This window comes from Aphelocoma coerulescens, chromosome 7, assembly GCF_041296385.1.
Source record: "Aphelocoma coerulescens isolate FSJ_1873_10779 chromosome 7, UR_Acoe_1.0, whole genome shotgun sequence".
Lineage (NCBI taxonomy): Eukaryota > Metazoa > Chordata > Aves > Passeriformes > Corvidae > Aphelocoma > Aphelocoma coerulescens.
Window position 1 is genome coordinate 28,707,783 of NC_091021.1, and position 24,443 is coordinate 28,732,225.

Consider the following 24,443-nt stretch of genomic DNA (forward strand, 5'->3'; position numbering starts at 1 on the left):
TAAAACCACCTGAATCCACTGTGTCCAGCAGTCATGATATCTGTCACATAGGTAGTTTTTTGGGTGGTCTTGGCTTCAGATTCAGTGGCTTTGGCAGCCAGCACATAGCTGAGGTACCTGAGAGTCTGCTCCAGCGAGGGAGGGCTGGATAAGGTGCACAGGTGGGGCATATCTGGCCCACGCAGGTGGCAAAGAGCCACCCTTTTTGCCCTGCCCTTCCGTAACAGTAAACACAACTCCAGAGCTCGACCTTGGCTACATTCACTGAAGAGGCAGCTGAGGCAGTGTAAACAAGTGTTACCATTCACTGGCAATTCCCTGCCTCACTGCATGTGGCAGTGCAGTGAGGCACCTCTGGGTCCATTAGTGAGGTGCAGAAGTGGAAGAAAAGTGCACTGGCAATGGAGTTTCTCTAGAAGATCTGGAAATTTAACATTCTTAGAGACTTAAAGATGCACATTTCCACCTCACCAGAATGTCTGAGATTTAGAAAATCCTCCTATCCTGAGGCAGAACAAACTGGCTGTATTTTGAAAAGAATGAAAACATGAAAAATATGGCTTGAGTCAGTCAAAATGTTTTTGACATGTTCTATTTCAATTGTAAGCTTTTATGATGTGTTTGCAGATTTTTTATCTACAACAACTAAAATCTTTGAAATGACATATTTGAATGATGCTTAAATTTCATTCTCTCTCTGATTTCTTTATATAAAGACAATCTTCTCAATTCCTTTCCCCTGCAAGCCCACATTTTTCACTGGTTTAAGTGAATCCCTACTTCCTGCTTAAAGTAAAAATCAGTTGGTATAATGTAAATCTGCTTGATTCAATTAGAAAGAGCTTTTGAGGAGCAAAGTCAGGGAATTTATCTCTTGTATGATAAATGGTGTCAAAGGTGTTACCACTGGATATAAAATCAACCCCAAAACTAGTTTTTCCTATCTTCTAGCTCAGTTTTAAATGCTGGTAATTCTGTCTTTGGTTTGAGTCAGGAAATCACTGTAAAAAGCCTCACAAAGCACCTGGAGACCATTTGATTGTGAGGCAGCAAACAGAAATGAACATCCCCAGGTTTTACAGTCCTAACTGCAAGCAAAGACATTAACTTCTCATCAGTTGATTCCAAATCCCTCTAAAGGGCTTCAAGAAAATGTGTGTTATTGAGCTTTATCCTCAGCTAAGTCTCCCCTCATACTAGGTCTTGTAGCTACCTGACTACAACTTCATCATGGTGTGTCACCTGCTGCCTCCTCCCATGCTGTCAGAATGAACTGTCTGGATGTACACATATTCATCTGTATCTTGATGATATGTGACTTGTAATTGTTTGAACGGTTCACCCTGAGGAGGGTTGAATTGAGGTGCAAGGGAAGCAGCCCTGCCTGGCCAAGATAGAGCACAGGAAATCTCTGCTCTAACTAGCAGTAACAAACCACAGCAATTACCCAATTGAAGCTAAGCCCGTCTTTAATCAAGACAGTCAAGTTAAGAGGCCCTCGGGATTTTTGTGAGAAGGAGGAAGTCCTAATCATTGCAAAGGGAATTGCTCCTTTTTATACCAGGTTTGAAGTTGCCCCCAAACTTGCAGATGCTAATTTCAAAAAAGAGAATCATTAGTTTTTAATAAAGAATTTGCTCCTTGGGAGGTGTGGGGATGGACTGAAAGCATTTCTCCATACAGTTTAGAGTTCATTAGTGCACTCATCAGGGAAAATGTGCGAGAAAAGTGAAATCAGATGAATATTCCTTATTCAACCTCCAAACCAGTAATTTGGAAAAAAAAAAAAAATTCTTCTAAATCTGAGTTCCAGGTGACTGCTTTTTATCTGAGCTCCATTAAATTATTCCCCTGCTAAATTCTCATGAAATAGGCTTTTTGCTCCAGCAGACTCTGACTCCCTGAGACCATTTTGAAAGCAAAACATTCTGTTTTTATTAGTAATGATCCATCTTCCACCCTGGTGCTATGAGGGGCTTGAGGAAGGTGTTTGTGCCTAGGTGTCAATTTTCTGCACTGAATTCCCTGAATCACTGACATGGTGACAGGCAGGGTGAGCTGGTTCCTGCTTGTCTCCCTAGCTGTGGATAGCACTGGGGTATTACAGAAAGTCATGAGAGCACCTGGCAGTGATTCTGCCTCCACACAAGTCAAGAGGCACTGCTTCTGGCCTCACACTCACTGCTCAGGCTTGTAGCTAGAGCCCTCTCAGCCTCATTCCCACTGCAGCGTGAGACTGCGGAGAGGAGAGTCTCTTCAGTCTCAGTTATGGTAATTTCTTCCTTCCTTGGTTGTCCCATGTGATTCATTCCCAGGTTTTATTTCTATGTGGCAACCACCAGACACAATTTTTCTGCAGGCTCCTGTTTATTCTGGACTTGCACATGGCAAGTTTCCTACACAGCTCTTTTTAAAAACACAGATTTATTTGCTTTTACTGACTCTGGTCAAAGCAGCTATTCTGAAATCCCATAGGGATGGAGCATTATGGGCAGACAAATGTGATGAGCTGGAGCTGCTTCACATACCAAGTGCAGCTGGTTGAAAATAGCCTTGACCTTTTTATAAGCGGAAGTGTTGTCCAGCCCTGTTTTCACTGACCTGACATTAATGTGCTGAGGGGACTGGGCAGAACTGCCTCAACATTTCCCAGGTGGTCTTTTCTCGGGGTATGTTTGTCTTGACAGATTTCTTCCTGTGCATGAACTCTGAGGCAGAAGGAATCTTTGTAAAAGATTTTGTATTACTGTCTATGATTTTTATGGCAAATTGAGCTCCCTTCATGTTGTTTTGCTTCCCTTCTTTCCTCTCCTTGGTGACCTCACAGCCATTAGTGCCTGAATTCCAGCCTTTAGGTACCTCATTTTCTCTCTCTGCTCTGAGGAAGGCTCCATATCCATGACCCAGCATATGAGGCTTAGATGCTTGTTACTGCAGTCTGGAGGGCTGTTCACATGGCATGAACAGACTTGGACCTATCTAGGTGTGTAGAAGACTCCAGAAGTCTGGGATTCCATGCCAGAAGCAGCAGTGGAAACAACAAGCTTGGTTTGGGGCTTCCAGGCTCCTGCCTCTATGCTGGGAAGCCTGGAAGCTCCCATATTCCAAGGATTTGCAGGGTCCTCACTGTGGGAATGAGGTGGATTTCCTGGGCAGCTAGAGGCTACTGAGGTCTGTGACTCAGATATCCTCACTCCAGTGCAGTCCTACTGACATCCGAGGAGGAGATTCTTCCTATCTAGCCATTTTACTACAGGTTTGGCTTCACAGGCAATGCAGAGCCTAGGTGAGAGGAGAATCAGGCCTTTCATCTCAAGGGATGCAATGGCATTTTATCATGTCCTCTGAATTATTCTGCCACAAGCATCTTGAATGTCTGGTTTATCTCCTCTAAAATGATCCGTACACTGTTCATCAATCATCCTTATTTCACAACTAACATGCCACAGGTGGTTCAGCAACCTGAGCATTTGGACTGAAATAATTGTATTTTCTGGAGCTCAGTGCCTGAACCAGGGGGAAGCTGCTGGTGCATTTGAAATGTTTGGGTGCTGTGGAGATGGGGCATGGGGTGCTTGGGTGGATGGCCAGTCAGCCACGTGTGTCAGGCTCTGTCCTCCTGCATGCCAGCTCTCAGGAGCAGCAGATTTCAGCTTTGCAGCAGATTGTGAAGGCAAGACTGAAGCAAGTGAAAACTTGTTTTCTTTCTCAGTTAAAGAACTCAAGGTTACTTTGCCTTAGAAACACAGGCCTACCTGCCTGGCTTGCTCCTATTTCTCTGCAACCTGGACATGAATGGCAAAGTGATTCTTGCATGTGTGGAAATTGGGGATGCCTGAGAAATATTCAGCACTCCCAGGAGGACTGCCTTTTTGGAGAAGCTGCTTGTCATTCACCAAAGCCTAAATCTAATTTTAGGCATTTAGCTGAATATGAACTCTTGAAAACATATGACATCAATTCTGCTTACTGATCAGTTTTGGTAAGTTGGCTTGATGTAGTCAAATCCTTTGAGTTGCTTTCCATTCCCCAGCAGGGAATGTGAAAAAAGGAGGAAACTCTAGGGCTGAGAGAGACCAGGTCTGGCCAAGCTAGGTCCAATGTACCTGTTTTAGCTGTCTATCCTCACTGTAGGACCAACTCTTTCTTTAGGAGCTCTGCTCTGGAACACGTGCAAGTTGGGAAGAGACCTCACCAATAACTCTGCACTTACAAAGCTGCTGGATGGTACAGAAAATGCAAGTGACTACCCTGAAATACATGAAATGATGAAATAAAGAGTTAATGAATCCTCAAGAAGCTTTTAGTTTGCATAGAGAAATCAGAGAAGGGAGGTTCACCAGTACATTTCTCTGACCAAACCCACAGATGAAGATTAACTGAAAGTCTCCAGGGACAACAAACAGAACAATGTTACTGTGAGGCCAAGAGTTTGTTTTGCCATTTGTTCTCTGTACATTACCATGGAATACAAGTGCTGCTGTGGATACAAGAAGAAATAAGCTTATATTCATACCCTGCATTTATCTTGGACACATCCTGAAGTTTAAACAGGTCATAGGGCTCTTCTTTTCACTGGACCACTTCACTGCTTTCTTCATGGAAATCCCTCCATCTGGGGACACTCTGCCGACACCTTTGTTTGAGACTCCCCACAGAGATTTCCGTAAGTAATGTGCTTGGATTGTGTTCCTGTTCCTTCCGCGTTCCCTGGCTGGGAGTGCTCGAGCAGACAGACGTCGTGTGTGGAATGTTGGTGGGAGTGGGCTGTTTTGAGGCAATCATCCAGAATATCCATGCAAGAGCTTCAGAATGAGAGTTGTGCAAATCTGCGCTGCAAACCTGTTTCTAAGATATACTCTCATCCAGGTGGAAATCTGGGAAGCATACAATGTAATCTACGTGTCCTGTTGTGCCTGCTTCTATTGCAGATCACTAATGCTGTTAAGTACCTGAAATGGTTTGCACTACGTGACAAATTGTTCTGAAAAACATATAAGCCTAAGGAAAAAGCACCCCTGTTCATGGGGGGGGGGGGGGGGGGGGGGAGGGGAGCAAAAGGCAGAAAATGAGGTAGCTGCTATTATTTTTTATGAATTAATCACCCATCTTCAGATGTGACAAAATGCTCAGAGAAAGTTGGAGTCTCTTTTCCTCTATTTTCAGCTGATGTCGGAAGCAAAAGTGTCAGAAATCTCTCTGCAAAGCCTGTTCTGATGAGATTTCTAGCCAGTTTCATGAATGAAGTTGGTTTGGATTAACTGTGAATAAGTTCCTGGGCAGAGAACTACCAAATCATGGGTTCACTGATCACAGACACTTTTGTGCATGGCGTCTGACCCAACACTCAATAAAGGCAATGAGAAACCTACTGGGGCAGCTTATCCAATAGCTCTGGAGCCATTTTGCAGTTCCAAAGCAGCTGGAGTCAGCTATTCCTAGACACTGGAAACTGGATGGGAGGGAAATTTGCTTATGGTCTGTTCACCTGATTTATGGGGGTTTGCATCAGGCCCAGGGACAAGTTCTCTACACGATACACTGCTCATTTACAAAACTGGTGTAGCAGATGAGACCTAGTAAGAGTTAAGCTCTCCTCTTTTTCTCCTGCTGCTCTGATGCTTTATTTTCCAGCAGTAATTAACAGGGACAGATGCCTACTTCTGGGATTGTTTAACTGTGGGGACAGTTCAAGGGCTGTCCCCCTGAGGCTGTCTCCACAAATAACAGGTATTTAAGTTATGCCTCTCTATTGATCCCCCGTCCGAACAATTAGCAGTGGTGCTTGCTCTGAGTCCAAAGGTGTCTGCAGTCAACCCCACAATGATATCCAAGGAGATCACTGTTTTAAAAGGCTGCCTCTCCTGAAGTGTGCTGTGCGTTTTAAATGTGACGGGCTACATGACAGGACCTGAAACAGAGACATTTGAGGAAACTTGGGAGCTTCTGATCCTTGAGCCTGAGTCCAGCCATACTTCTGACTTTTTGGCTTGGGAGTCTCTGATTCAAACACACCATTTTCACCTGCTATCCATATATTTATAATTCCTGCAGAATAATCACTATTTTTAAGATGCCTGCCTTGATATAGAAATGCAATTCTCTGCGTGACGAAACCCTAAAAATCTGGTGGCTGGTAAATAAAAATTGTTGAGAATGATTGTTTCATTTGAGGCATCAATAACTTCAGCAGAGCTGTAAGGAGAACAGCTCAGCTTCCCTGAAACTGGCAAAGGAACTTTTTTGTATTAAGTAGCTCACTTTGGCTGCTCTGCAAACTCCAACTAAGACTCCTGGGGATCAGATTTTCTGGAGGTAGAAATCCAGTACTGAATGTCTTATGGGGCATCAGGGCTACCAATTCTGCTTGTGAGGCTGTGTGAAAAGCTAATATGTGCGTTGAGAAGTAAAAGCGCTGACTAAATGATCCTTCAGGAGCTGTGGATTCAGTTCTTGTTTCTATGCAAGAATTCTATGTTCTCTGTTTTCTGCACAGCCTTGAGGTGGTTGTTCTTCTCCTTGTCCTCACATGGGCTCAGTTGCTAGACCACTCTTTGTAGTAGGTGGAAGAGAGTAGGAGAGGTCAGGCCTCCCATCTGCTTCTTTCAGCAGCCTGGACAGCCCCACAGCTGGCAGGGCTTCTGCTTGGAGTGACAGGAGTCAGCAAAGAGCCAAGGCAGCAGGGCACTATGATCCTTATCTTGTGCTGTCACTGTGCTCCCATGAAGCTGTAGCACCAAACTGCCTGTGGAGCCAGATGCCCTGCAGGAGATGGAACTTACAGGGAGCATCCTTCAGGCACTGGTTTTCCTTCAGAGCTTTTCTTTTAGAAGTAGATAGTCCTCTGTCATTTCTCAGCCTAGTGACAAAGTTACGGGGGCTGATGCAGGAAGACAGGTTGGAGTGAGCCTGCTTGAAGGGTTCTGTGCTGATTAGGGTTAGATATTATTGCCATAGGGGCAGTTAATTGAGGGGGTATCAGTAGATAGCAGGCCACCTCTAATTTTCCTTCCCTGCCTGTTATTTAACAAAACTATTGAGGGAAAGGCTCCATTAACTATACTTTTGTCTTTAATTCTGCAACAGCAGTAAAAGCCAGTATAGGAGAAGCCACTGAATGCAGGATAGAATTGGTTCTGTAATAATGATAATAATAACTTGCTTTCCCTCTTTGAAAATAAATATGGTCCCTAGTAGAGAGATTTATCCATTGCTGGCAGTCAATCAGCCAGGACAATTTGGGCTCTGAGTACTTAATTAGAATAACTTTAAGGAAAATTGCCTTCCTGAATCAAGTAAGGATCCATTAACCTGATGAAACAAGGTTTGCTTATCTGAGAGGTTAAGACTCATAACACAGCTTGGGCTGCATTAGATGAGGCCTCTTTTAGAACAGAAAGTAATAAAAACACCATCTGTCATGTCTAGTCAATCAGACCTCGTATAAGAGAGGAATTATTCCTCTGACTTTACCATTTTAAGATCATCTGTTTGTTAACAATGGGAAATGTCAGTAATGCTGAAAACTGGTTTTGTGCCCTCAAATTATTTCTAGCTGCCTTTATCTTGGAGAGAATTAATATTAATCTGAGTTTATACAGGAAAGAAATATTTCTAGATGAATACAATGCCAGACCATTCCACATTGAGTCTCTTGTGATTTATTGTTAGAGGTAAAACTGAATGGGAGGTAGAGGAAAAACTGCCATGTACACCTTTCTTCTGAAAGTGATTATTTCTATAAACAAATCTCTTGCAAGTTGCTGAGCACTCAGAGGTTCTTTGAAGTCAATTGAATGTATTCAATTCACTCGAGTGTCCACCTGCATCTTAAAGGACTGGCGTGGCTAGATCTTCTCATGTAGCATAGGCATAGCTGGCGATCGTGGAAAAGGTGTTTGCATTTTTTGGCACAGATTTATCAAAGTTAATAAATGTTGTCACTAATGGATTTCTCTGACAGAAAGTGGTCTGCTCTGTTTACTGAGGAGTACTTGGAGACATGTAAAGACTGAATGCCAGACAGCAAAGACAGCTGTGGGCACAGGAGGTGGAAAGAGTGGTCTAAAGTCTGTACCACTGTATCCCCAACACCACTACGTACCAGCCAGGGTGGAAGCACCATCTCCACTTGTCACACACCACAGATGAGACTGCAGTGGATGTGTTAATGTACACCATTGCCTGCTGCTTGGGCATGTGCCGTGCTGCTGCCCAGCACGTTCAGCACTGCTCTATGGCTTCTGGGTGGCCACAAGCTGGAGAACACCAGAGGTGTTTTTTTGTGTGCCCATGGAAAAAAACATTTCTTTGCTCAGGGTTGCTGTTTGCACAAGAGAAGCACACAGAGTGTTTGCAGGTATGTGTTGCAGAACTCAGCTGTTGTGTGGTGGGCACAACCCCATGCAAGATCCCAGGAGGAAGGAGAGGCTGGGGATAGAGGAGGAGGAGGATTAAAGCAAATGCCTAATTCAGTATTCAGTCACAGCCAGAAGATGTGCTCCAGTTAAGCTAATGGGACTGGAGATCTGGGAGAAAGATGGTTGAGCAGGAAGAAGACAACAGGTGCTCTGGGGTGGCATCAAGGGAAGGCTGAGCACTCCTGGTCCCACTGATGTGAGGTCGATCAGATGCCACTCATCTCCTAGGAAAAAAGGACCTTTTATTGGGAGTTAACATAAGGATGAAGAGACAGATGAATTCTTTCTTCTGTGAGAGTATAACCCTTCTCCCTGCCAAACTCTGAGGGGATTTGTCATGAGTGCCAGTGGAGAGCAGACTGCCCTGGGCACAGGATGGCCAGGACAAAAAGAATTGTGCTACAGTGTTAGGGTCCCTGGAGATCCAAACTCTGTATGGTTAGAGCAACATTAAAAAAAAGCAAAAAAACCCTCTAATTTTGTGGGACCTGATGCAGGGAAAGCCCACATGACTGCACTTCCCCCTGGAGCTGGTGAGAGCTGCTCCCACTCACTGTGTTAGCAAATTGATCCCCATGGTCACTGCGGGGGGAGGCTGAAAAGAATGGATGGCACTGCAAGCTCGTTATGAAAATGCAGGGAACCAGAGTTAATGAATCTTGGACGAGCTCCTAATCCGCCTGGCCCTTGGTGTGATGGTGGAGGAATCTGGGTGGGGAGGATCTGATTAACAGCTCAGTGGAAATGACAGTCCCTAGAATGCAGAAGGTCGTATCATATCTGTCAGTGCTCGCATCTGGGAGGGGCCACTGTCAGAGAGCTGAGATCTCTGTGGATTAGATCTGGAAGGGTTTTTTTATCAGAACAGAGGTATTTTTGGGATTTGCATGTTCTCTGTCCCTGGCAGCTTGCCTTGATGAAATACCGATTACACAATTGCAATCTGACTTAAACCACAGTCAAAAAAATCAGCTGCGTGCTGGGTTGTGGTGAGAATACCCTCTCTGTGATGGCAAAGATTTGAAATTGTGCATTGCATTATATCTCCTGACACAGGAAATCTTGCAGAGAACAATGAACAGGCTGTTTACTGTGGGTGTATGGAAAAAAAAAATTGGAAAAATTGGAATTAATGCCTTCTCTGAGATTTTCTTAGTCCAGTAGCCACATTAATGAATGAAACCACTCGCCCCAGATGTACAGGAGATTATGCTGCTTGATGCTTGTTTTGTGGGCAGTGCAGTTAAGGTTAGGAAACTTGAAATGAGTGCTCAAGGGCCTGACAAGCAACGTAGTCGGAACCAAACCCCAGGGTCCTTCTGTCACATCCTGTAGCTCCTCCTTCACTGCCCAACAGATTCTCCCCCGCCCCGTTTCAGGCATCCCTGTGAGCTGGTTGTGCGGAATAGAGTAGTTATAGGATTTCTGGTTTCTCAGTACCAACTGCATCTCAGTGAAGCCAGTGAAAGCAGCATTTTACTCAGGACCAGGGCGGGAGAGGGAGCGGGACACACCACCAGAAGAGAGCTACTGGTCAGCTGAGAGATCGGTGCAGAAAGAGAAATTCCCAAGGCAGTATCTGTACCAGAGGCCGGAAATGAGCACGGAGAGTAGGGCAATGCACCCATGGGGTGACTGAGACACTGGATGCGACTGTCTTTCACAGCGTTCCTCCAGACCCACGCTGCTGCAGGCTGTGATGTCTTCAGTGGCTCAGCTGTCCCATGGAGCCTGTGGCACAGTAAATCAGTAGCTGTTTCTCACTTGCTCTGATAATACTGCAGGCGGGGCAGCTGAACAGAGAGACTGCTGGGCTGGCATGCAAGAGGCTTCAGCGGAGTCTACCTTCATCAGGATGCTTCTTCCTTCTTTTGCTCCTTTCTGAAATGGAGGTACTGATACCTGCTCAGTGAGATGCCCTGAGACCTGCTGCTGAAAGGCACTATGTGAGATCCTGCTTCTGAAACCACCAGGGAGAAAATATTCTTGGGACACCAAATGGTCCTCAAGTGTTTTTCCAAAGTTCTGCCTCCCCACATCCATCTTTCTTCCAGCTGCAGTGGAGCACCTCCCACCTTCTCACACCAGGAAGGGGACGACCCAGCCTCAGCTCCAGGCAAGTGGACTGGGTAAACCTTTAGATTTTTCTGTTTCCAGTCTCTCTCTGTTATTCAGAGGTTTTGAACAGAGAGCCTGAGTTGAGCCTGAGCCGAGCCTGAGCCAGACAGGTGTGGCATTGGGTGCCTGAGGGACCAGCACACCTTGTGACAGTCAGAATTGATCACTTGCACCCGAGAGAGACAAACGGCACTAACTACTGTGTTAGAAACCGAGCTCACATGCCCTCGCACACCTATCTTGGCTCTCCTTTTCTGCATTTATTGTTTTTCAGAGCACTCTCTGTTTTGCTAACTTTACATACCTATGTGAACACTAAAAATAGCTATTGTTTCAACTAGGAACTGTCTCTAAGAAGTGGGCAGCATTCCTAAAATGCCTTAAATTTCTATAAAGGGGGAATAAAGGACTATCACGAAGGGCAGAACATAAAAACATCCCAGGGACTGCACATGTTTCCATTGCCTGGAGCACCTGGATGTACATTTTCTCTATGTCTTGAACTTATTGAAACCAGTGCTACCAGTCAGTGCATGGTACCATATACCATAGCAACAAGTACAGCTTAGAAGTGGAGGGGAAAATAGCTGGGAAATAATTCAAGAGGTCACTTAGCCCATCTCCTTACTGACAGCCTGAATAGTTAAATTATTCCTGATTTCCTATGCAATATATAGCTTTCCTTGGTATTCATTTGCTGTTAATCAGTGGACTGTTCTGAAAGATCACAAGTCTTATTCTGGAACCAGTCTCCATTTTTTGTTCAGTGGTTTTGTGATACTCTCATCTTGAGAACCTAGAAAGTAATTTAAATTCATGGTTGTATTTTGTTTGCGCTGAGTTTTCTTCATTTCCTGCCTCAGCTCTCCCATGCCCTGTGTTTTGCTTGAACATTCCCTCCAATGAAGAGAAAAATCCTAATTTTTCCTTGCTATGATGGCCTCTTAAAAAGTTGTTCACAAATAAAAGCCCTTCCTCATGTGTTCCCCCTCTGCCCCTTAATCTTCTAAAGGAAGTCACAAGCATTACCAAGTGAAGCTTTTTATTTTTCCCTACAATTATTCTCCCTCCAGCTTTTCTTCTCTATTGCATTGTCTGGCCTGTAGTGCTCATATGTCTTTTCTGCTTGTTTTTCACAGTGCTTGCCCAGAGTCTCACGCTGCTGGCTTTGCCATGCTGTGCTTTGTACTTATCTGTGCTGTATCTTCTTATAATATGAATAGCACTCCCTGGATCCTGGCCATACTTCCTACATTATAGATTTAAATTCTTCTTACCATCTATCTTTTCTTTAATATCTCTTCTGTGCATAGCCTGCTCTTTTGTAGCCATTATTAAAGTTTTGCTTCAGTCCTTCTTTCACAAGCCCCTCATGATTTGCCATCATCTTTTTATGAGTTGTTCATGCTGTTCTTCGTCTTTCACTTCAGGCTTTGCATCCCTTGTTGCTCTATCAAATGAATCATCATCTGTAGGAATTTATTCCTCATTTCATGTTGGAATTTGATCATGATCAGCTTAGGCTGCTCACTATTGCACATATAAGTAGTTACTGTCACGTGCTTCTCTTCACTCTTAAATTCAGGTGTCTCTCGCTGTTTCCCTAGTGCATCATTCTAGTCCTCCTGCCCAGTTCCACTGGATCATCCTATGTCCAGATAATAGCAGAGTTCATCAGGAACTGCCTGCCTGTTTGTAGCCTTGACTGTATCTTGAGGTGATGATGATAGGTATGGGGCCTTGAAGCAGGTAAGACTTGAGTGCAATAAAAAGGTGAAGGATGCAGATGACTTCAGGGCCATGATGTTGGGTGATGGACACCCCATTTTACTCTACTGCGGAACTCACAGAATTTCACTCTAAACTACTTCTGTGTCTGCAGAAAATATCTGGGCTTTTCCCCTGCAGAGGAGTTTCTGTAAAGCCTCTCTGAAAGAAAGTCGCAGCAGTTTAGAGAAGGTTATGGGGGGAAGCAGAAAGGAGTAAACAATGGAAGCACAGTAGAAAAATTGTTGATTCTCCTTCAGGCAGCTAGCTAATGGCTTGAAGGTGAAAAAGGGTCTGAGGGAACAGCTTGTCAGTGTTGTATCTGCTTTGCTGTGTGATATGCAAAGAACTGGGAGCTGGAGCCAGTCTGTCAAAGGTTGGTGAAACCCTGTGTGTCCTCACAACCTTAACCACTGGGTGCCCCATCCTTGGAAGCATTCATAATCAGGTTTGACAGGGCTCTGAGCAGCCTGGTGTAGTTGAAGATGTCCCTGCTTATTGGAGAGGAGTTGTACTGGATGGACTTTGATGGTCCCCTCCAGCCCAAACTGTTCTGTTATTCTATGGTAGTGAAAGATATGTATAGTTAAGACCAGCTCTGTAGCTGGGGTATAGTGTTGAAAATTTGGATTTGTGGCCAGCTGTAGATCCTGTCTAGTCACAGAGCCAGTCCCTGTCCTCATCCAAAGTAGTAATTTTATTGAAAGATAGTGTAGCTGCAGTGCAAAGTGATTGATCGTGAGCATCCACGAAAGGTGCCATGCAGCCTCAGAGGCTGTATTCAAGAAAGGCAGATTCCCTATGACATTTGGGAGCTGAGAAGAGATGACTTCAGATCAGAAATAACTGGACGTTTAACTATTTTATTGGTGGCCAAAGGACTGATGTTGGGAAGTGAAACATTAACAGCAGGGCGAAAAAGAGCCAGGATTGCTCAACGAGGTTCATCTTCCAGCACAACGGAGCTGGGGTCGTGCAAGGCGCAGGAAGCGGCCGGAATGGCAGAGGGGGATGGCACACCACAGCCTGCAAAGGAAGCCCAAGCCGGTGAGGAATTTTTAGAAGATTTCTTCTTGCTGATTGTAAGATAAACTAAAGGCGAAAAGGCAAGAGGAGGGATGAGAAGTTTCTCTGATTGTTACAGGTTGACTTGTGACCCCATGACAGGCTCTTAAATACAGATTAGGTACTTGATATTGTTAGTGGTATTAATCTAAATACCTTTACAATTTTGAGTCTGTAATGGCTGGCAAAGAGAGGAGAGATGTGGGTTTGAAGGCTTCTGGCATATTTTCCTGGTTATTCAAATGATTTGATACATCATTTTCTTAAATTACTTTGAAGTTTGGGAGAAGTCTGCAGGCAATGGAAACCACTCTTGATCTGTCTAAATCAGTTAAGCCCTGCTCTTTCTTGTGATCAAAGAATTGGAGAAAATAAGCCAGAAGAGACCTCCAGAGGTTATCATGTCCTTCCAGGGTCTGGTCATTAAGCCCAGAGCGTTGCTGGCACACATTCATCTAGTTTCTTAAAACCTTATCTCAGAAACAGAGAAAGAGGAGAGAAATACATATAGGGTAAAAGGGTTATAAAAGTATGGCCATTGTATATGAATTAAAAATTAGACTCATTATTAAAAGACGAGTGTGCCTGAGCTGAAAATTAGGAAGGGATTATTCCACAAGATGAATGCAGGTAAAAATGAAGAGATTCGTTGAGTATAAACAGATTAAGGTGCACAGTACTGCAGCAGGGAGTGGTGAGAATGTGAGGATTGTAAAAGCAATGTGAAAATGCAGATTCTCTTTCTGAGGATTTGGGAACCAGAAAAAGTTAATTATGAACTGAAAATCATAGCAAAATGCATTCGTGGGAACTTCTGGCTATGCAAGGCATCTGGTAGCTGAATATTACATTTAAGTATGAATCATCCTACAGACTACCCAGTTGCATAAAGGATAATTCAGAAAAGAGAAAATCTTACAGAAAGCAGTCCTTGCTTTCATGCTTTCCAGGTGAAGTTGTTTGGCACAAGGTTTTCACAGAAATTCAGGAGGACACCTCATCCATATGCCTGCTCTGGGATAGGACCTGATATTTATGTAGTCCCCAACACATTCTTATATAACAGACATCATGAGTTGTCTGAACCCTGCAGGTTGAGCCACGTCATCTCTGTTCCAGTGTTCATCTGTCCTTGCTGAAAGGGAAATTGGAAAAAGGAGCCCCAAATCTTCTTTACTGAAAAAAAGTCAATTATTTCTGCCATCTTATCCTCAATGAAAATGGGTAATAGTTCATCTCTCTGGATGTTTTTCCTATCAATGAATAGGAGTAGCATTTGGTAGTCTCCCAAATTTCATCATTTTCATTACAGAGTTGTAAAATGGTTTCTCCTATTTTGCAACACCATTTTGGATTCATACCCTGTTTTCCCCCACGCTTCTCCACCCTGGTTTTGGGCACAAACGAGAGCACCATGCTGGCTGTGCTGAAGTTTTCTCTGCTCAAGGAAAAGCTGAGGACATCTATGTTTCATGCTTTCCTAATCTGATGGAAAATCGTTGATAGATACTCTTAGAGGGATTTCCTAGTCATCCACTATTATGGGCATTTCATACGGACCCCATTTCCTTGTGAGGGATCAGAGACACTAGAGTTAGGATATATCACATACAGAGATGCTCTAGCTGTTACTCCACTTACACTGTCACCAAAGAATAAAACAGTCTGGTTTGAGAGCATTTTTTCCAATCTGAAATGGCTGTTTTGTAATCCTTATTCTCTTTTTGGTACTTAGAAGGGATTATCTGATCAAGTATCTCTCTTGCTATGGAGGAACACACCTGGAGGAACAACCTGCTTTTTTAAGGGCAGTGGTGATGCTTGTTCTTCTTTTCCCCTTCACAAGGGAAGTGGCTCAATATGGTATTCAGCACTTGAAGGTGAATTTCATCAGGCTCTGATGATCGGAGCACATTTGAGATATCCAAATATTGTTTAAGCAGCTTTTGTCTCATTTCACACAGACTCCTGCTGGTTCATTTCAAAGGTGTTGCATACCTTGTTGCAATTTATTTTTTAGTGAAAATAACAAAAAGCCCACAAGTTTCCTGGCTTCTCTGGGTAAGCTTTTGTTTGCTTGTTTTCTGGTTTAAATAACAGCTTTTCATTTTCCTTCCTCTTTCTCCAATATTGACAGCATTTCTAACACCTTTTCTTATTGCCTTTTGTGTCCTCTTGCTAGCTGTAGTTCATTTTGTGCCTTAGCTTTGCTGGCACATCTCTACCACTCCGTGTTTGATCTGTTTGTCTATACTTGTCTTCAGAAATGCCACCTTATTTCCATTTGTGGTACAATTCCTTCCTGATTTTCAGTCCAGCCACACAGGTCTCCTTCTATCAAGTATTATTCTGTATTTGTATCTGAGGTGCTTGCACATTTATTCTCCTAAACTTGTTTTTGCTGTTTGCTACAAGTTACCATTTATTGCCAGACATTTGAATTCCTTTCCTCCCTTTCTGTCTGAGAAGACCTTCTGGCAGCTAATGGCCTAAACAGCTCTGCAGTGTATTAGACAAGTGGTATGTTAATCCTACTGACTGATAGTGTTTTTCATGCTAGTATTAAAAAAAATTATCATTTTGCTTATGTGACGCATGGGGCTGTATACACACAGAGGAAATATATCTGCAGGAGGCCGAAAATATTAAGGCATCACACTGCAGCAGCATGGGAGCACTGTGCAATGGATGGCAAAACCTTTCCTGTCTTCCTTTTGTATTATTCCTTTAATAACTCTGTTGCTGTGTTTGTTCTGCTTGCCTGTGTGTGGCAGAACACAGCAGGTTTCTACTGGGAGCTGTATAGAAATACCTGGGGCATGAGATGCCAGCAGACGGCTCAGAAATATTTCTGCTGCCTCTAGCATGGGGTCAGACTTGCAGGACACAAGTACGTGCCAACGTGGTGTGTGGTGACAGGACCCATGTGAACAAGACCTGTTCTGCCCCCAGCACTGGGTCTGCTTTTGAGTCACCCATACCGAAAAGGGCTTGACAAACCTGAGCTCCCTGGAGGCTGGATGCAGGTGAAAAGCAAGGCTGTGTGTGTGCAGATCTCTGGGAGGGCTGAAGACAAGAGCTGGTTTGTGGCTGTACAGGGGAGGTACCAAACTGTTGCTTTGCCACTGCTGTAGAAGAAACAAGGATCAAGAAAGGGGCAGAACTTTCTGGTGCCATCTAAAGTTTGGCCTTCAAGTCAGCTGCCCAGTTGACCCCATGTTTAGCTGCCCAGCTAGCAGGAGTGAAACAGAATCCCTGGGGATTTTCAGAGGAAGCAATGCCAGAGCACATGAAGGAATGTGGACAGTAATTATATTTCCTCTGTGCAGTCTGTCACATCTGATTCCCTTGTGTAAGTGTTCTCCATGTCTTGTTAACAATAACTGAAGCCAGATTAAGGATCTGTGGTGTGGCCAAAGGCTTCTTTCCTGGTTTGTCAGCTGCAAACCTGGTTCTTGTGATAACCAGGCACTATCAGCAGCTCAAGCTAAGGATGAGTTTATGCAGACTCCTTGTACCAGCTGTGGTTTCTGGGTGTGGTCTGTGCTTTGCTTATAAGAGAAGGGAGAAATATTTGGGAAAATTCTCTGAACATTTGTCTTTTAAAGAAGCCAAATGTAAGAGGAAGAAGAAACCTCTGCACTGTGCTGAGGATACAGCAGAGCCACAAGTGCTGAGGATAATTTATGGGAAGGTTGTGAGTTTTGCTCTGTAATAGAAAATAGAGGCATTGGGGCTGCTTCTGGGTGCTGGCTGTGCCCCCTTGATTAAGCTGTCTCATGGGAAAAGGCAAGGTCATTCTAGGGAATTGGTGTGGGAATGAACCCTGGGTCACTTCACCCCTGCAGTAGCAAAGAAATGATTTAACACAGTGCAGGCATCTGTGACATCCAGTGTCCAAGGGTTTGGTGTGATGAGCATTTTAGTAGTTACGTCTTGGAACATGTGGCTTTCCAGTGAAATGAGATCCCTGCTGAGTAAACCTGTCATTACCACATCGGGAGGGCGATGCACACTCTGCTCCTAAATCTGCAGGCTGTAGGTGTATCTGGGACCTGGGATTTTTATTCAGCTCACATCTGTGCAGCATCCAGCACCATGCTGGGCTGGTGCACGTACAATAGCTGGGGGAATGCCAAACAGCAGGGAGGTCTGTGCCATGAAGTGCTGACAGCCCCAACCTGTGACTAATTTAGGCTGTGTTCCCTGACTCTTCTTGAACTCTGGAGTTGTCTTTCCTGGTAGCATCTCCCTCCCTTTTCTGCCCTGGCTGCACAAATGTGCTCAATTAGGGTTAACTCAAACTGAATCAAACTTCGTGCCTGAGGTTGGAAATCTTCCCAGTCAACTCACCACAGCCACATAGCATGGTGGGAGACAAGGCGAGAGGGGAGATGAACGCTTTTCAGAGAAATGAATCCAAGGAAACTTTGTTCACTTTTATTTCTGCAGGAGATGATCCCCCCAAAGGAGATTCCCCTCTTCAGAAAAAATCCCCGGTAAGTGTTACTGCTGGTTTCCTTTGCTTTGCTTTCTGCTCAGCTTGTTCTAAACATTGCAAGATCTCTCTGTTCTCTCCTCTGTTGTGCTCTGGCTAGAGACAAACACCCTTTCTTGCAGAGAGTTGAAATAAGCCTTAACAACTCAAGGCAAAAATCCCTCCACTAACCTGATTAAGTTAAGAAAGGGCAGCTTAAAGGGAAAACACAAACTGTCTGAATGTTTGGGGGAAAGGGTAAGGATTTTTATTGCTTTTTTCCTGAACACTACTTTCCTTGTGGGAAAGAACTTAGATCTCTGAAGTGGATGGGGATGTTGTGCATAGAAGGAGAGAGTTGAACTCTGTTTAGTTTGATGAAACCCACCAGGGAAGGGTACCCAGACACTGAAAAGCACAAGGAAGGACTGGGATTGAGGACAGGCCACTGGTGAGTGTTACAGAGCCCAGCTGTAGTGCCAGAGCCTTGGGTTTACATCTTTGAATCTGATTTAAAGCCTAATTCAGGTGAACGTGTTGCTGCCTTGCAGCTTTGATGTTTGTGCAGGTTTTCAGGCTAATTCTTGTTGAGTGCTTGACCCCTAAGAACTGTTCACTGCATTGGCTTCAGGGAGAATTTGGCTTATATTGCAGCTGCTTTGACTTGCAGGATAATATGTAATACTTGGTCTTAAAACTCACAGTCATGTCATTAGCAAACCAACTATTTAACTCAATTTTAATTACTGTGCAGACATTAACTATTGGATATCCAGTGCTCCTGGGAAATAGTAATCTTTATCCCATTTTGCCATTAGTCAGCAAGAAGAGTTGAGAACAAATGTCTCCTGTAGTGGGTACTTTAAATGAACTTTCTTTTTTCCAAAAACACAGTCTATCAACTTCCACAGTATCTTTAAGAGATCCATAATCCCACAGATCCCAGGCTTGCTGTGGTAGCTAAGCACTGCAGACTATCTGTGTGTTCATGAATCCAGGCTTAACCTCTTTGCTTTTCCTGGGGCTCTCTGCTGAGCACAGTCCTCCTCTGCGAAAACGAGCAAACTGCATCTGGCTCTCCGCATGGATGAAAGCTTCCCACTTTTGGATGTCCAGGCAGGCCATAGGCAGGTCAGTGATACAGTGGAGAGAATACATGAGAGTTTCTGCATGTGCTGATGCCATCTCATGACATACAAGCCAGATGGAAGTACCCCTGCTTGTAAGTCATTGCTCTACATTTGTAAGCATTTACTCAGGATCCTGGCTCAGGTACTTGGGAAGGTTTAGCTGGGAAGTCACTGCCTCCTGCTCTTCTTTCCCTCCTTGCCCCTTCTCATCTGTAGGAGGTGCCCATTCCAGAGCAGGAGTGGCTGAAATGAGTCACTGCACCTTAAACCAGTGCAGTAAATCCACTGGGAGTTGTGCACTGGGTGTGGAGGAGTGAGTTCAGGCAGCAGCGATCCTGCCACCTGTCCTCCTGGGTTTGAACAGTCACTCTCTGCATTTCCAGCAATTGTTATTAAATGCCATGAGTACTTATAGTGAGGTCTGGGAAAAAGAGGAAGAAAAAAATCCCTGTTGTACAATTTTACTTCCAATTTCAGAAAATGCCTCCCAGCACCCATACGAAACATAATCTGCCTCTTATGGATTTTCTTCTTTTATTATGAAAAACTTGTAGGAGAAAAATATTCTATGTGTGCATATGGTTGTGTGTTTGTGCATTTACAGCTTATATATGCCACCATTTTTAGGCTAGTCTAAAAGCAGGAGGCCCCAGTGCAGTTTCCAAGGGAGCCCACACTTTCTTACAAGCCATATTGCTGAGCACAATGGTTTCAGAGTAAATTACAGATGAAATGGATAATTATGTATTTACTCTAGTAAAGCAAAAAGATCAATGATTTCTTATAGAAAGGCAGTCTATAAATAGTGAGAAAAATGTATACATATATATTATGTATGACAATGAATAAAAATATTTGGTTTTAGAGGGTTAAGTAATGGAAAGTAGGGGGGAGGTAGGAGTTGTGGAGTTTTGATTTTTTACAATCAGTCTGTTTTGTTGCTCTTTGATAATGTTGAAGAAGTCAGCGTCATTAAGCTAGACTCTTCTAAACTTGATGCCATTGCTTTGGGAATCCAAATAAGCCTAGGTCTCTTGGTGGTGAAATAAACCTGAATAAACACATCTGGTTTGGTACTGTATTTGCATTTGGGACTCTGGGAAGAAATACAGGAATTCATTATTTCCAACCTGAGGCACAGAAATGCGTGTGAAGAGTTCATCTCACTTCACTGGCCCATACAATCACTGTTTAAAACTATAAATATAGTTGCAGCTGTTAATATCACACTGCCCCCAAATCCCTCACCGAATCCATGGCCAGCCCCTCTCTCCCACTAATTGGCAGTGCTGTGAAAACCTGCTTTCCTGTTGCGAGGCAGTGGAGCTACTAAGCAGCTGGAAGCTGAAAGCTGCTTAGCTCAGACCACTGTGGGGTAACAAGGGGGACAGAGGCCCACACAAGGTCATGCCAAGACTCATCTGTTTAATGCCTTGTATTTCACTTGGGAAGTGCTGATGTTGGCTGGAGTAAAGTCAGGCTCAGCAAAAGAGTCGCCACACTCAGATTTGACAGTCCCATCGCTGGGTTTTTTTAAAGTTCTGATTAATAAATTGAATTATCCATAGCTATGCCAGCAGTCTTGGAATATGAAATGGATGCCATGCCTGAGGGAGTGCCAGACAGAGAGCCCATGCTCTGCTTCAGTGAGTGGTGGCAAAGCTCAGCACAAGTGAGGTGCAGAGTTTGAGAAGGAGCAGCTTCACACACTGACGTAGACAGCAGATCTCTGAGGTCTCCCAGTTTCTGAGGCAAGGTCTGGTACAAGAAGAGGGAGCAGTTTTGGGGCAGGGTGGTAGCTTTATATGAAGTGCAGAAGAAAAGGCATCCAAAGGTGTTTTTTTGGTCCCAGTGACTTTTCTGCATTGCAGTGAAGAGTTGCTGGCACCCTTCCATTGGAGTTCCTGGAACTCCATGTTGGGCTGCTGGCAGCCCGTGAATCCCCATGGCAGTCCTTACTGGGCCCATGTCAGCCAGGCTGATTCACTGGAGAGCCTTAATCAGAGCAAGAGTATTGTGAGGGCCACCCTCTCCTTTGTGTCCAGCTCAAAGGCCAGTCAAGCAGCAGTGGGCACTTGGTTTTTGGACTGGACTCCTCTCCACCACCCAGACACTGTGGGAATATGTTGCTGGGGTGAAGGCTTTGACAGTTGATATGTTCTTGTTTATCTCCCACAGAAACTCTGTGGCTCCAACTACCCCCTGAGCATTGCCTTCATTGTGGTGAACGAGTTCTGCGAGCGCTTCTCCTACTATGGCATGCGAGGTATGTGGCCTGTGTCTGGGGACTGACTTTCCCATCCTGAGGTGTTTATACAAGCTGGATTGGTGTTTCTGAGCTGTGCTGTGTGTAGTATCAACTGTCTTTCAAAGTTAATTGGTATTTTGGAATGTGTGTATGAACAGTGTACCCTAACACTGTTGCTATATCTGCAATGAGAAGTTGGGACTAGAGGGCTCCAAATGTACCTTCCAGTCTAAATTATTCTATAATTCTCTATATCAAAGCTGGTTTTCTACTATGTGATGTCTTTCAGAGTTGATGTGCAATCAGTGTGTTTGGGAATTGAATCTTACAGGCACCTAATCTGCAAAGAGAAAATGTGCGTAAACAGAACTACAGGTTAGGTTAAGATAAGCTAGAAAATACATTTCTCAGCTAACATAAATGTTTATGAGCAAAGAATGTTGGATACTCATATATCTCATTTTAGCTTCTCCTGTGTTAGAGATTATGAGGAACAGGTCTGGAAGCACAAATCTTTCCACAGCACTGCTCAGTTGCTAGGCGAATCAGTAGTTTTCTTGCCACCATGATCCTGCTTACCTGCAGAGATACACAGTAATTATCTGATATGATTTTTTTTTTTGTTTTCTTTTAGCTGTCCTGACACTGTATTTCTTAAGCTTCTTCCACTGGGATGAAAATCTCTCCACTGCTGTGTACCATGCCTTTTCCGCGTTGTGTTATTTCACACCTGTCATCGGAGCCATCATGGCAGACTCATGGCTGGGGAAATACAAGTAAGTGAAGACATCTCTCTAATTCAGTCAGCATGCATTGACACCGTGCAGCCGGTGCAAGGGCAGTGCTGTGTGTGCCCCCGGTTTTGAGCTAGCTCAGAGTGCAGCAAAGACACACTTGTGAAGGTCAGCTCCTCTCTGTTAACAGAGCTGATCTGTTTGCCCATGCTGTTCTGTGCTCCTCTAACACCCAAGGGCCAATAGGCAACAAAGTTGGGACAAATTAAATGCCACAAACACACTTTTCCCCTACTGTCCTTCCCTACCTGTCTTCAGGAAGCTGAGGTGTAGGGCAACTAACCCTCAGTTTGCCAAGGTCTGCTTCTGAGAAGGATTCAGAGATAGTGAGGAAGCAATGTCATCATGTAGATCTCAGAGATTCAGATGAAATGTCACTAACTATAGTGTACTTACTTACACTTCTCACAGCATAAGGAATGTGTCAGCACACCCACTTTTATGCCCGAGAAACCTGAGTTCTCTCAAATCATCTCCATCAGCACATAACTAGGTAGACTCTTCCTGAGTAAGAGTCCTTAGGCAGTCTCCCTTCTGATGATAAGTTGTGGAGCCAGCATCTGCCCCAGAGTGGTGATGACCAGCTGGATATAGGACTTTCTTTGCTTGGCACTGTTTTTTCATTGTCTGAGGAGTCTTGGCCATCAGGGTGATAAAGTGCAGCTGAACCCTTCTCTCTAGGACTAAGCCTATCTGGCAGAAGAGTCTCAACAGGAAATAAACAACTGCCATATGCCTTTCCAGAAAAAAGTTCTTAAGGAGCTATCAGTGTCCTTTTTTCTCTGTGCTCAGTTTTAGTAATTTTCTTGTCCCTTTGAATGAAAAAAATAACAGTGGGAGTTTATTAACTTCATTATTTAAGGTCGCCTAGCAATGTTCATTGGTATTTGAGGATGTCTATCTTGCAGCATGACTTTGTGAGAAGGTAAATCCTTATATAGACTCTGGTGTGTTAGGCAAGAGACTTGGAGTAATCCCTATAATTTAATGGGAGGTGGCTTTTGCTGTAGTAGCTGGGCCTCGACCAGTACCAGGGACAGATAACAGATTAGAGGGGCTTTTAGGAATGCTCTGATGTGGCTCTAAATTATCTGTTGCAACCAGGGTTTGAATGCATCAGGGACCACGTTCATGCTCAAAGCTCATAGGACTTCTAGTGTCTCGGTCTTAACAAGTCCTTTGATTCCCTCTGTATGTGTCTTCAGCACATGAATACATAGATTTCTCTTAGTCCTGAAGGTGATGAAGGAATAGAATACACTCAAGTCTGATCATCCTACTCAGATTTCTTCTTCTGCCTCAGCAACACATGGGAGGCAGATAGATGAAGTCAGTCTTTCAGAGGTACTTGGGACCCAAAACAGACTTACGATGAGGAAACCACACTCCTAGTTTACATTTGTTGGTTAGGTGGGTTGAATGTGGGCAGCAGTCTCTAGAGATCCCTTCCAGTCAAGGGATTCATTTATGCACATCCTACAAAATGCCAGTTATTAGTAATCTGGAAACTGAGTTGGACCTGAACAGTGCTCTTCCCTTTGCAGTCTTCCATGCGTGACAAGACAGGAACGTTTTTTATTTATTCTGCTCAGTAACATCTACAAATAAAGCGGGGGCTATCCCTCCTTAATCTGAACCCGTTTGCATATCTATTCCTTCTAGTGCACTCAGTGTTGACACAAAGGAATTGTAGCTGCCTGCTCTACCAGTGGTCGAACAAACCAGTTCCTTGTGTGTCTGCCAAGTAGAGCTGCCATATCAGGGAGCATGGGCACACTCTGGTTTTGGATTGTTCATCAGCCGGCACCTTCAGTCACTGCTGTTTGCTTTTCTCACAGGACGATCATCTACCTCTCCATTGTGTATGTTGTTGGCCATCTGATAAAATCAGTCGGTGCCATTCCATCCCTGGGCAACCAGGCAGTTCATGTGTAAGTAGCCCTTGAAGCCACAGTGCTGTAACAGGTTGTGATGGTAGTTGGCTTACCCAAGTCTATAATTTGTTTCACCTCCATAAGGCCAGCATTTTGGGTGCTGTGCATGGATTTCTGTCATCAGGGAAGGGTTAGGAATGTCTGAGTTAGAGCAGAAGGGTGGGTCTGGTGTGTGACCATGCCAGATGGAGTTGGAAATCACCACATGGACTCCAACCCCTTTGACACAGGCACTGGGGATCACCCCTCTCTGCTATACCATGCTACTGGTTTGGTCTCCTCCATCCAACTGCCTGTACCAGGCTCCTTCCTCCCTCATTTCATCAGCACAGCTGCCCAGCTCAGCAAGGTTCCCCCATGTGCATGGGAACACAAAACTGAAATACGTTTTCTGATGACAGGGGAAGGGTCTGTCTCTTCCACAGGATACAACCCTCTAGATTCTGAACTGATAGGCTTGTCAGAGTAGTGTCTCTGAAACCGCCAAGCT

General features: G+C 44.3%; 1 protein-coding gene across 12 annotated transcripts in view; it reads left to right on the plus strand.

Moving 5' to 3' along the window:
• Positions 1-4,473: 4,473 nt before the first annotated feature.
• SLC15A2 (solute carrier family 15 member 2) overlaps positions 4,474-24,443 on the plus strand; it is a 61,703-nt gene continuing 41,733 nt past the window's right edge. For 6 of the 12 annotated variants that reach the window (XR_011152018.1, XR_011152017.1, XR_011152019.1 and 3 more), the window contains exons 1-4: positions 17,738-17,869; positions 21,156-21,243; positions 21,860-22,001; positions 23,858-23,950. Coding sequence is in view for 7 of the 12 variants with exons in the window: in XM_069021060.1 (XP_068877161.1) it covers positions 17,738-17,869; positions 21,156-21,243; positions 21,860-22,001; positions 23,858-23,950 (455 nt within the window). In the remaining 5 variants the exon portion in view is untranslated. Of the gene's footprint in view, positions 4,667-13,261; positions 13,353-17,603; positions 17,870-21,155; positions 21,244-21,859; positions 22,002-23,857; positions 23,951-24,443 lie in introns of those variants that run through there. The other 6 variants (XR_011152021.1, XM_069021062.1, XM_069021064.1 and 3 more) reach the window with 5 other exon arrangements.